Raw genomic sequence first — 13,868 nt, forward strand, 5'->3', positions numbered from 1 at the left:
TGATTTGCCATAATTGTGATGATTATGGCTTACAGCTCATGAAAACCCCAAATCCACAATCTCTGAAAATTAGAATATTACATGCAATCAATAAAACAAGGATTGTACATAGAACAATATCGGACCTCTGAAAAGTATGTATGCATATGTACTCAGTACTTGGTTTGGGCCCCTTTTGCGGCAGTTCAACTCAATGCAGTGTGGCATGGAAGCTATCAGCCTGTGGCACTGCTGAGGTGTTATGGAAGACCAGGATGCTTCAATAGCGTCCTTCAGCTCTTCTGCATTGTTCGGTCTCATGTCTCTCATCTTTCTCTTGGCAATACCCCATAGATTCTCTATGGAGTTCAGGTCAGGCGAGTTTGCTGGCCAATCAAACACAGTAATCCCACGGGCATTGAAACAGGTTTTTGGTGCTTTTGGCAGCATGGGCAGGTGCGAAGTCCTGCTGGAAAATGAAGTCAGCATCCTCATAAAGTTAGTCTGCGGAAAGAAGCATGAAGTGCTCCAAAATCTCCTGGTAGATGACTGAGTTGACCCTGGACTTAATGAAGCACAGTGGACCAACACCAGCAGATGACATGGCTCCCCAAAACAACACAGATTGTGGAAACTTCACACTGAACTTCAAGCATCTTGCAATATGTGCCTCTCCATTCTTCCTCCATACTCTGGGTCCTTGGTTTCCAAATGAGATATAAAAGTTGCTCTCATCAGAAAAGAGGACTTTGGACCACTGAGCAACAGACCAGATCTGGTTTTTTTTAGCCCAGGTAAGACGCTTCTGACGTTTGTTATTCAGGAGCGGCTTGGCAAGAGAATATGACTTTTGAAGCCCATGTCCAGGATCCGTCTGTGTGTGGTGGCTCTTGATGCACTGACTCCAGCCTCAGTCCACTCCTTGTGAAAGTCCCCAACACTTTTGAATGGCCTTTTCCTCCCCAGGCTGCGGTCATCGCTGCTGCGTGTGCACCTTTTTCTTCCACACTTTTCCCTTCCACATAACTTTCTGTTAATGTGCTTTGATACAGCACTTTGGGAACATCCAACTTCTTTTGCAATTACCTTTTGAGGCTTTTCCTCCTTATGGAGGGTGTCAGTGATGGTTTTCTGCACAACGGTCAGGTCAGCAGTCTTTCCCATGATTGTGATTCCTACTGAACCAGACTGAGACACCATTTAAAGGCTCAGGAACCCGTTGCAGGTGTTATGGCTTAATTAGCTGATTAGAGTGGGACACTTTGAGCCTAGAATATTGTACCTTTTCACAATATTCTAATTTTCTGAGATTGTGGATTTGGGTTTTCATGAGCTGTAAGCCATGATCATCACAATTATGACACACCACGTTTTACCTTTTAAGTTGCATTACTGGAATAAATGAACTGCACGATAATTATAATTTTTCAAGTTTCACCTGTAGGCAGTTACGGCCATTCGTTCAGCAACCATTTGAAGTTATGGCACTGCTGAATAAATGATACTTATGCCTTGTCCCTAAAGTTATAGCCATTGCAGCTCTTTCATGGTTATGTGATCAAAATTTGGCTGTTTGGCAGCCTGTCTGTACTTAAGATTGCAGGAATGCTTCAACTACTCCCTCTCACCTATTACCCCAACTTGCTGTCTTGCACTCTGCCATCCCAGCTAACCTTTGCTGCAGGGATGTGCAGTCAGGGGAGGCATGGGAGGCAGGGCCTCACCACTGTCATCATGAAAAGAAAAAAAAATGTAAAAGGAAAAAGGCTGAGGTAGTTGCTGCCAGAGTCACAGTGGATGACTCTGCTTAGTGCTTAACTGTTTAAAAAAAGCCTCTTAAAAAGTGCTCTCTACAGGGGGCGGCAGGAGAACGAGGTGCCTCATTTAGTCTGACTTTATGATCACTCGAGCAGAGCTAAGCAAGTGTTAAAAACCGAAAAATTCCTTATGTAGATGAGGCATGTGGTTCTCTCGCCTCCTGTAGAGAGCGGTTTTTATAGGCTTTTTAGAGGCTCTGGGAGCAACTAGCTCAGTCTGACCTCAGAGCTCTGACCTTTCTCCTTTTACGTTTTTTTTTCTTTTCATGATGGCAGGCAAGAGCAGAGTTGAAATCCTCTCTGAAACAGCTGGAAAAGGTGCATGTGTGGGGAGGGGGGAGGAATTCAAAAAGTTTGATTGCATGCAGAGCCACACACAAACACACACAGTTGGATAAAAGTATATAAGCCCAGCTTCACTGATTACAAGTTTGAAAGGCAACGTGGCTCCACCTGCAATCAAAGGCTCGGATTGTAAGGCAGCAGGGAAAGGGGGGGTAGGCAGAGGAGCTGCTTTCAAGCCATTGGAAAATATATCCAATCCAACTTCTGTGTGTGTGTTTGTTTGAGAGTGAGTGAGTGAGTGAGTGAGTGAGAGAGGGATCCAACTTCTCTGTGTGCGTGTGTCTGTTTGAGAGAGGGGGGAGGGAGGGAGAGAGGAAGGAAGGAGGTGGAGGGAGAAGAAAAAGAATGAAGGAAAACTTATTTCACAAGGGGGAAAATGCTGTCGCTTTAAATCGGAACTGAGCATGCCTGGCTGTGGAATCTGGGAGTTGAAGTCCACAAGTCTAAAGAAATTTGAAACACCTGTGTCAGTGCCTCACCAGCTATAAACCTCACCGCATGTCACTGCTTTGCTGTATTCCTCTTCCTGCTGCAGATCAAGCATGCCCAGCCTGGCCTTTTGCAAGGTAGTTGCTGACTGCACAAGGCTTTCTCTCCCAAAGTTGGGCACGACAGTTTCCTCAGAAGACCTGGAAGAAAAGGCCTTCTATGACCAGTAGCTGCCTTGTGAAAGATCAGCAGCAGGAGTAAAAATATGGTGAGGGTCATCTGGGGTGGTAGATTGCCGGCCAGCAGAGGCCTTGGAGTGCAGGATAACAAAGGCTTTGTGCCATATTGCTGGGCCAAGCACTGGCGGCTGGGGATTGCCAAGGTAGCTGAGGCTTTGCACCACTGGGGCAGTTGGGCTTCACACCATGCCACACTGCATTGCTGGGCCAGGTTGGAGTGGCTGCTGCTTCACATTGCATACCAGTTTCTGGCATACCAAAAACTCCTTAAGCCACATTGTAGCAAGCAGCCTCAGAGCTGCACAGTTCTGGGGCTGCTTGCTACCTTTCAAGGTACTATGCAAGGCAGCCAAAAGGTGTGTTGGGTGTGAGGTAGGCAGTTGGGAGGAATTGATGGCGGAGGGAGAGCCTCACTTTAGAACAGGGATGTGCAATTATTTTTCCCAAGGGGTCACCTGGGAAACTGGGACTGTAACTCTGAATCGTCCCCCAAAAAGTTAAAATAAACAACTTTCAAATTTGAAATACACAAATGGAAACAATTTATCATTCATACTTAGTTATTTTAGATGTTTTGAATTGTGGTCTGCACTGATGATCAGCTAAAATATCACCGCAATCCACCTTGCTTTTTTGTGTTTACCATACCAACTGAGTAGAAAATATCTGCAGTGTGCTTTAAATAAGAATGTAGCAATTTTCTCCTTGCTAGCAATATTAATATGCTTCATTGATGGAAAAGCTTTCATGGGCAGATCCACTCTGTAGTTTGTGATTGTGAAAATCAACCAAAACCGAACCTTACAAATCTCAATGCATATTATGTAATCAGTTTAAATCCAGAATTGATGATCCTTTGGGATTTCTCTGGATAACACATGATCCAATTTTATAAGTAAGCATTCATGTGGATGCAAATATAGAAAGTATTTTGGGATAATTAGTGAGCCTGTAAGTCCCGACATTCCCAGTGTCCCTCTTTGTGTGGCCAACTGTCAGTTTTTTAATACATTTATTATAAGAATTGAAAACGTTATATAAACATGCTCAACTTGTATAGCTTCAACAGAAACATAGTTGTGAATTCTACCTTATAAAATGTGTGATTACACAGATCCAGTAAAACCATTTAGCTGAATGAGCTTATGGAACTCTTTTCAGATCTTCATAGGAAAAGGATAAAAGGCTAACCTTTATCACATAACCTCCATCCCTCAGTGTTGTGGCAATGTCTAATATCCTTTTCTTATGAAGATCTGAAAAGAGTTCTACAACATCTCTTAACAGATTACATTCAGACATTTGCCCTGATCCAAAAATTCTACTCAACACCGTACTCGCATTAAGTAATGAGAGGGCCCAAAGGAACTCTTCTGCTGTCCTTAAGTTCTTTAATACAAAATTGCATTATACTCTAATTATTGAAAACCAAGCCAATAGCCCAGCTTTTTTATGGTGTCCTAGTGAGTGCTTTGTCAATTTCTTACTATTAGAACTTGTACAATCCAGATTTTTAATATCAATCTGACAAGTTCCAAAGTGTGTTTATAGTGCTAGCCTGCAATTAGAGGTGAAAGTCGTGAAAATGGAGGTAAGACTGTGGATGACCATATTTGCTCAGAGTATTTTCTCCCCACTTAACCTTGCCGCATTCACTATGAGAGATTATTTTTAATTTACATGGGAACAGGCAGTAGCATCTAAAAGGTTAGCCTTGGGCTTCTTTCCAAGTCTTCTACTCCAGATGGATACAGTCATGCCAAAGCACTTATTAAACAGATTGTAGCAGACACAAAATACCAGTTGGATCTAGTCAGGATCCCAACTTTTACATACTTATCTCAGAAAGTCTAAACACCTGAAGGCCTTTAATCTGTCACAATGCCATACTTTCTTCTCAGTTTTCCTTGGAAGACCAATACAGGAAGATTCCTTATCCAGAAAGACAATGTCCCATGGCTCTGCGTACACAGAAACAATAGAGCATGTCACTTGCATTAAAGACACATTCATACTAAGCCTCATTGCACCATTACTGCATAAATACCCAAGCCATACAAAACAATTGTATACGTCCCCATTTCTTTCATATGCTAATATTCCATAAAGTACAGTTACCAGGTTCTGCACAGTGGCACTTAAAATTTATCAGATGATGATCTGTGCCATAAACTAGACTTAATGAGCATTTAATTGGCTATACTAAACTAATTAATATGGCAATCTTCACCATACTAAACTATGTGCTCTCCTACATCCATCTATTGCTCCTATCTCTTTTTTAGATCCTTTTAGACACTTGTTTTTATATATACCTTCTTTCTTACTAGATCTGGTTTTTCATACAGTATTTTTTGGACTTTGGATGTATTTTCTCTGCTTTTTAATTGAAAGTACTCTATCTTCCTTATATGATTCTATGACCATAATAAAGATTTGATATGTATAGAATGTAAGGTAATTGGATAAAATATCTAGGTATTTAGTGTCAAAAGCTAGTTATTTATTATTTTTATTTTGTTTAAGACATTTATAGATGATGGACATTCTGTTTGCCTAGCCCCAAATACTGGCAGTCAACATTAAAAGGTATTTGTACTATAACATTAGCTAAATGAGCTTCAGAACTAGATGATCCAGTTACATAATTTCCTAACTAGAGTAGGAAATATGGTATTTGACATGTTCCAGGTACCCTATGGCTCTAATAATATTATTTTTAATTTTAGAAAAATATAACGAGAAGCTGGCATTCTGTAAAGTATCTCTAGAGTAATTTTATTTATGTATTTATTTACAAGAATGCTTGAGGATTCATTAATCCATGGGCATGTTTAGAAAATAAAATTAGTAGTTATTCAGTGCTTTGGGGGGGAACCCCCCCCCCGAACAAGCTGAGGTGATAAAGACATCATAGATAATAAAGAGAATGGGACACACTGCTCTCACCAATTTGTCTATTCATTTTTTTCACTTGTTATATGTCCCCAACTTTGGCTTTCTAAATCTCAGGGTCCTGATCATATTCTCTATTTCTACTTGGTGTTTGAATCTGGACTGTCTAATATTGAGCTTTCTGTTTGGTTATATGATGATGCTTTTGTGGAGGTACTGTTACTAAAATAAAGATGTTGTATGTACAGTCCTTTTGGCTGTCCCAAGCTTCTTTGTGATGCATGAATTGTTTTTTTTTCTTCAATGAGAGAACATTGTTTGGAGTTCATCCCTATTTAATATTTTGAATTTTAATTTAATTTTGTTAAGTTTCTCAATCCAAATCCAATTTGGATTTCAGTAAGCATGTCAAAAAGATGCTTTATGTTATTGCATTTTTTTCTTTTATTCCTCCCTTTTTTAATTAAGTGAGATGTTTTCCTTTTAGAACACAAGATAACTATTCTTTGTTCTTTCTTATCATCCCTACAAGTTTGTTTAAGTTTTTTTAATTGCAGGGTGGATAATTTGTCAAATAATGCATCCTGCTGTTATGTTTGTTTTCAAGGTTATATTGAAATTATTTCTCTTTTTTTCCATTTTACTCTGTATTCTTTTGTCTCATTTCAGAGAATCTTTATATATATGCAGAGGGATTCCGAACCCTTCTTCTGGTTGATCAGCACAATGTCGTGACACTGGAGCTTTGGTGAGTTTCCTATAGAACTAAGGAAAGTGATTGAAAGAATGGCAAAAACACCAAGTCCAACTAGCCTTCCTTTTATTGTCACTTCAGCCCAGTGTCTTTATGAATCAGGCAGAATGCAACAACAGCAATTATATTGTGGGGACTTAGTTTTATAGGTAGGAAAACTGTATATTTCATTAAATAACTGGGAGAATGGGAAGTGGTACTCTATATTATGTTTTGGTTAGCATTTCTAATTGTCACAGTTGTCTGTATCATTGTCTTTATAACCTGCTTTGGTTTTTGATTGTCTTGTATCCTGAATCAGAACCAATTCCAGTAGCAATGTAACCAAGTATATGGGGGCAGAGCATATCTGGTATAAAAACCATATATGCCCATTTTGACTTTATAGTCTTATACTTTGAATTCTAAATAATCTTTACTAGTCTAATTAATTGTAAGAGAAGGACTTGCAGAGCCAGAGAGAAGAGTGAAAAGTGGGCTTAATTTAGATTTGTTACCTAGCCACAAGCAAATTTAGAACCTTGAATGTCATTGATCCTTATCTAACTCCATCCAGGGATTGACCATTAGTTGGAAAGATTCCTCAGCATAGGCTTTTTGAATTAAATCACATTAATTTGAACCTGCACATGTGAACATGGTTTTTTATGCTCTACATTTTGCCAAATATATTGAGTGACAGAGATGTTATCATATATCTGGCCTTGGAAACAGAAAGACAACAATTCCAGTATAGATAGTCCTTAGTGTTAGTCCGTAGTGTTTGTCCCTTTAGCTTATGTGTGTATGTGTGCCAGCAGTGAAGGTCACAAATGACAATCAGGGACAGCAGGAAGATTGCAAAGGCTGTTTGTTTACCGCTGTTGTAACTTCAAACAGTTGCTTAACAAGTGGTTGTTCAACGAGGACTATGAGGAAAAGATAGTGGGAAGCATTGTAGTATGTAGGATATTGCCAACCACATGGAATGCGCATTACAATGGAAACTTTGTATTTATTGTACTTTGATAACAATAAATCATGCCTCCCTAAATGTTATTTAAGATATATGATTCTTGACTGCATGCATGCAACCAAACTGGCATTAGGATAAATTTTTTAATCAGATATTTAATTGTTATATTGGGTACAAATGTGCACTGTTGGGAGACCTGAAAGAACAGGTTAGGGACAAAGATCATGGAGAAAATCTATATGAAATCGAAAATGACTTGGTGACACAAAATCACCATTGTGTGTGTGTGTGTGTGTACGTCCAGACATACACACATAACCTAAAGGGACAAACAGTACTTATTTATTTAATAATTATAATGATAATACTGCAGTAGCAATATATTTCTTTCAAAATCTACCCAAATATATAGTGCTCCATGGCTTAGGCCCAGGATACCTGCGAGACCACCTACTGCTACCGGTAGCCTCCCACCGTCCAGTGCGATCCCACAGAGTTGGCCTCCTCAGGGTGCCGTCGGCCAGACAGTGTTGGCTAGCGACCCTCAGAGGGAGAGCCTTCTCTGTGGGAGCGCCTTCCCTCTGGAATGAGCTGCCCCTGGAGCTTCGTATAATCCCCGACCTCCAGTCCTTGCGAAGTGCCCTAAAAAGTTGGCTTTTCCAGCAAGCCGGCCTGGCCTGAACAAAATAAATTAAATGATTGATTACTGTTAATTTTAATCTATTTTTAAATGTTATTGTTAATATTAATTGGGTTTGTTTTTGGATACTCTATCTAATTTTCTTATTAACTTTTGTAATATGTGTTTTTTTAATGTTGTACGCTGCCCTGAGTCCTTTGGGAGAAGGGCGGCATATAAATCCAACAAACAAACAAACAAACAAACAAATATTATCATGCATGATGTGTCTAAATTGCTATACTAGCTTACAATATTTGGTGCTGCAAGTCTAAACTTGGCAGTTCCAGTGGACATTGTACATTTGAACAATATCAGGGAAATTATGGTTAAGGCTGGTTTTGATTATTAAGAAACAATTAGGAAGTGTTCCTACACAGGTTCTCCCTTTCTTTTCCTCTTTTGCCATGTAAGTTTTTTTTAAAGTAATGAGTACATCTTTTGAAGTAATATGGTCCAATTTTGATCTTGTAAATCAATCCTCAGATGTGTTGGAACTTCAGGTATTCTATCTCAGAGCATATACTCACAAACATGCAGAGAATTGCAAAATTCGGTAGGAGGTTTTCAAGCAAATAAACTGTCAAAGAAAATGTTTGGGTGCAGTTGTGTGCGCACACACATACACACGAAAAATCAAGTTCCCCCAAAGTCCAGCAAGTTTGGCAAATCCAAAGCAGCAGGCACAAGAGTGGTTGGGCAAAGTCCAAGAGTCCTAATGTTGTAGCAGAATCATCAGCCAGTCCCAGTCCAGAATCATGATCACAAAATTTCAAGTTGAGAGGCAACAGAGTTTAAGTTAATGAATATTGCCAATGGAAGGATTTGAACTCGCTATTCTTCTTACAAACTGCGTGTTGCTTATTTGGAAAGGCAAAGTTCCTTTCTTGAGAAGCGACTGGCAGAACCCCTTTGCTATCTTGTCTGCAGAGCAAAATCTTGTTCTCCGAGAGGCTTGCGGCCCAGGCTCCTCATCTACTAATGACAGCTGTTTAGTGAATGGTGCATCCTCCTCCGCCTGCAACTGCTCAGGCAGCAGATGGACTGGCTGCTCACAGTTAGTACTGAGTCTGAGCCGGCCATGACAACAAGTCCTTTGACTGTGCTTGTTTGGGTTTTGAGAAACTAGTTCCAGTACACTGAGAGGTGGTCTGATTCAGGAAGGCTCTTGAAAAATCTATAGTTATATGAGTATTGTAGGCCACACAGAATTTTTTGAAGGCTCAAGTTGATATGAAACAAGGCATAGATAAAGTATTTTTCCCCTAAAAACTTACATTTGATTGCAGAGAAACTCTCCCTTCTTGGTTAGATAGGGTTAGGGCACATCTGATTGTTGCTTTTAAATACATAAACATTTCACTTAAGGATGCAATACATGATCATGTCTGATCTGATTAAAATCTTTCATTTTTCCCTTTCAATTGAAAGATAAGAGAAATGGCCATGTATTGATCTCAAATAGTTCTAGACTAATTTTTTTTACTCTGTTTGCTTTTGACTGGTTTGCGTAGTTTGCCCTGGAGATGAGAGACTTCCTTACAAAAACAGGAGTCACTCATTTGGAGAATGCTGGATTTGCAAGAGGAAAAGGTCCAGTGCAGCAGAAAAGAGAAGCACGGAGGAGAAAGACAAGTAGGCCAGTGGCACTGAGGAAAGCACGTGGCAGAAAGTGTTTCACAACAGCCAGACGCAACAGAAGGACTTGACAAGAGCCTGTCAGTGTGTGTAATTGTGTGCTTAGGATTTCTGTCAATGCATTCCAGTAACCCCAAAGTGAGAAATTCCCCGTCAGGAAATGCCCAGAGGTAAGAAATGTACATTAGTCTTTAGATAGGACATGATTATGCTATGTAACTGCTAAATAAATATGAATTATTAAATATTTCAATATATATTTTATCTACTGAATACTCTTAAATTTTATTGAGCTCTGTGGAACATGGTGAAATCTATGTTTATTTCTTAAGGGCTTTCTACTTTTGTTTTAAATTTCATTTGGAGAAAGTTATTCAGACATAATACTTGATTTTTCTTTTAGTCTTCATTGAGAAACTCTGGTGTAATTTTTGCTAGGTATATTTTAGGAGAAACGATAGATCTAATCAATGTGCTAGACACCATGTTCTTCTCTTCTCTCTTTTTTTTGAGAGTGAGAGGGCAGGCTCAATACCTGGAAACATAGATTTATATTCATATATATTGGTAAAAGCACAGTCTATTCGAGACTGAAATTTATTCTAAATTTATTAAAAAGAGAGGAATAGTAAACCACAAATAATTTGATTCAATGATGCCTATTCTTCTGAAGTAATAATTTTTTAAATGAAAAGCCATGTACCGTATTTTTTGGAGTATAAGATGCACCAAAGTATAAGACGCACCAAGGTTTTGAAGAGGCAAATTTTAAAAAAAGGTTTTGCACTCTGCAGACCTCCCAAAAATGGCCCTTTTTCACGAAAAGGGGCCCGTTTTTTTAAAAAAAGGGTATGAATAGTCTTTAGGAGGTTTGTAGAGTGCTCCTGGTGGTGGGGAGGGGGAAATTGAGCAAAAAACTGTCCATTTTGGTGAGGGGGACCAAGTTTCGGGAGGCAAAAAATGCAGCATTCAGTGTATAAGACTCACCCAGATTTTCAGCCTATTTTTTGAGGGGAAAAGGTGTGTCTTATACTCCGAAAAATACGGTAGATGTGAGTGCAGAGAATTTTCTCTGTCTTATTCTAATTTCATCTTATTTGAGAATTAATTGATATATTGTATTCAGTAGCTGACTGAACTTTATAGGTCCAAAAGTATTGTACTCATATAAAAATTAAAATTTTAAGAGAACTTCAGAGAATGGTGTTCCAAACTAATTTCCATTATCAGGGATATTTTCCCCAATCTGGTATATCTCTCTGTAAAAATTATTAAATGTAGTGACTATTGGGTGTAGTTTTGAAACAATTTATACATTAGCTCCATGCAGAGTAGATAAAATAAGAAATTTGAATCCAATCTTTTATTTATTTCTGTGTGATATAATATTTGCATTTATCAGTTAAAAAGTAATTTAAGACAGAAATTTACAGTTAATGTAATTTTCTAAGTAGAACAATCATTTCTGATCTAGCTGTTTTCTGACAGTTGAGCTGTTAGAATCCAGAGGAGTGGTTTTGTGAACTTTATGGTGTCTTGTTATTTGTTTTGTGCTGATCTTAATGTAAGGCACGTCTTTGTACATAGAAACCATTGTCTATATTGACAGAAGTCAAAGAGATACATCCTCATGTGACTGACTAGTTCCTAGGATCTAGGAGGTTGCTATTTTGCTCTCTTCACTAAAGTAATAATGCCTCAAACAACTTAGTGACTCTCTCAAAACACTTTTTAAAATAGAAGCTGAACAATAAGCATATAATGAATTAATTTCTTGGAGTTTCCACACTATAATAAGTCTGAATTAGAAGCAACTGCTGAGTAAATCAGTGTGTGTGTTATTATGTGTTGTGTTGTATTGTATATTATTCTCTTCATCTTTCCTTTGCCAGTAGTCCTAAGTCAAAACAGGAGGTGATGGTCCGTCCCCCTACAGTGATGTCACCATCCGGCAACCCGCAACTGGACTCTAAATTCTCCAATCAGGGTAAACAGGGGGGTTCAACAGGCCAATCCCAGCCTTCTCCATGCGATCCCAAGAGTGGGACCCATACACCAAAAGTGCTTCCAGGACAAGGAGGAAGCATGGGGTTGAAGAATGGGGCTGGCAATGGGTCAAAAGGGAAAGGAAAGAGAGAAAGGAGCATTTCAGCCGACTCATTTGAACAGAGAGATGCTGGAACTCCCAGTGATGAATCAGAAATCAAAGGTATGTTAACCTGCAAAAGTGCAGAAATATGGATAACTTTTGGTTTTGATTGAGAACTTCTATTATTGATCATCTTCCTTTGCTTTAACAATGTATTAGCCCTGAGCTGTAAAAGCAGAGCAAATTAATACAGATATGTATTAGTTATAAGGTGAATTGTTTCATAGATAGGATCCTAAAAGCGTAACAAATGTTTAAGTTTCTTAACAGCCTTTTTCTTTTTCGATATACCAGTACTTAAATGGAGAATACATTCTCTTGGCCAGTAACATGAAACATCCTAACAGAGGATTCTTGTCTCAGAAAAGAAAAGGTCTAACTTTCTGTATATGTGAGGGAGAAATGTTTCTTCCATAGGTTTAAAGAGAAAACTTTCATTTTACAAATATTTAATAAGGAGCTGTCAGCCTCTGTTTTGTCCAAGTTACTGAATCCAGAACTAATATATTTTACAAGAAATTCATTTTCTAGGGTTTGTTTATATTTATCTCAGGAGTGATGCTGTTGAATTTGTAGTACTTTGGTTCGTGTGTGAATCCTTTGGCATTTTATGTGGAATTATTTTTAACCCAGTATAACCTGTTTGCTAGTGCTCTCCACAAATACAGTCTGCATTTACACAATTAGCCCAGTTAAGAGTGTTGATGCTAATCTTTAAAACACTAAAGAGCATAGCACCAGAATGCTTAAAGGCTTGTCCCCTTTCATTGTAGACTGCTGTTTCCTTAAGTTCTAATGGAGAGATCTTCTTTCCACATGTTTTATTACGATTGGATAAATTATATTCTCAGAATTCCCAGTTCTGGAAAGCTTAACTGGTAGGATTTTATATATGAAATGTTGTTCCTTAGGAAAGAAATGCACAAAGTACATTGTGTGGCTTCAGATGCTACTTCTCTCCTTGCAGTAGGCATGTCTGGTAACTAAACAGTATGGGTTTGGTTAATGGGACTAATTATACTGCCTATTAACAATTAGCTGTTATGCTGGACATGCTTTTTCTGTTGGCTCTTTCATTGATATTCTGTGGTTTCCAGCTCCCCATGCTCAACTCTATAGAACTGTGTGAGCTAGGGACATTTCTATAATAGCAGCATAAAATCAGTATAAATCCTGTAATAGCAGTATAAATAGACTTGGCCAGTATCCAATACTTTCTAGTATCGAATATCTTTCTAATATGTATTCATGTGTGCAGAGGTATTTCTCTCTCTCTCTCTCTCTCTCTCTCTCTCTCTCTCTCTCTCTCTCCCTCCCTCCCTCCCTCCCTCCCTCCCTCCCTCTCTCTCTCTCTCTCTCTTTCCCTCCCTCCCTCCCTCTCCCCCCCTCCCTCCCTCCCTCCCCCCTCTATCTATCTATCTATCTATCTATCTATCTATCTATCTATCTATCTATCTATCTATCTATCTATATATATATATATATTAGATTTATTAGATTTATCAGCACAAATACAACAACATATATACATACATACATACATACATACATACATACATACATACATACATACATACATACATACATACATATATACATATATACATATATACATATATACATATATACATATATACATATATACATATATACATATATATATATATATATATATATATATATATATATATATATATATATAATTATTTGCTGGTATGGATGCCCATACAATACAAATAAATAATGATTGGCCCAAAGTCAACAAGGTACTATAGTAGACTTGAGTCTCGTTCTCTCAAGTCCTACACAGGACATCCTACAGTGCACATTGGGAAGTTGTTTCTGGTTTGATGCCTCCAGATTGCATTGCTTTGAACCCCTTTGCCTGTTTGAGGCTTGGTACTAACTATAGTGTACATTGAATCTCCAAGACAAGATACGTATAAAGTACAGAATCAAATGGGCAAGGCTGAATTATTTTTATAAATA

The 13,868-nt window shown here is 38.4% G+C and overlaps 2 protein-coding genes across 4 annotated transcripts in view; both read left to right on the forward strand.

Moving 5' to 3' along the window:
* Positions 1 to 9,801, forward strand: part of LOC148044375 (uncharacterized) — a 94,507-nt gene extending 84,706 nt beyond the window's left edge. For all 3 annotated transcript variants that reach the window (XM_087721500.1, XM_087721499.1, XM_087721501.1), the window contains 2 exons: positions 6,374 to 6,452; positions 9,607 to 9,801. In XM_087721500.1, coding sequence (XP_087577626.1) covers positions 9,619 to 9,801 — 183 coding nt within the window. In that variant the 5' untranslated portion in view covers positions 6,374 to 6,452; positions 9,607 to 9,618. The remainder of the gene's footprint in view (positions 1 to 6,373; positions 6,453 to 9,606) is intronic.
* BCL9 (BCL9 transcription coactivator) overlaps positions 9,766 to 13,868 on the forward strand; it is a 30,526-nt gene continuing 26,423 nt past the window's right edge. The window contains exons 1-2 of the mRNA XM_014076618.2: positions 9,766 to 9,900; positions 11,623 to 11,939. Of these exons, the coding sequence (XP_013932093.2) occupies positions 9,848 to 9,900; positions 11,623 to 11,939 (370 nt within the window). The 5' untranslated portion in view covers positions 9,766 to 9,847. The remainder of the gene's footprint in view (positions 9,901 to 11,622; positions 11,940 to 13,868) is intronic.

The sequence above is a fragment of the Thamnophis sirtalis genome, unplaced genomic scaffold, assembly GCF_051295495.1.
Source record: "Thamnophis sirtalis isolate CommonGarterSnake01/CBP01778 unplaced genomic scaffold, rThaSir2_p1.2 scaffold_8, whole genome shotgun sequence".
NCBI lineage: Eukaryota > Metazoa > Chordata > Lepidosauria > Squamata > Natricidae > Thamnophis > Thamnophis sirtalis.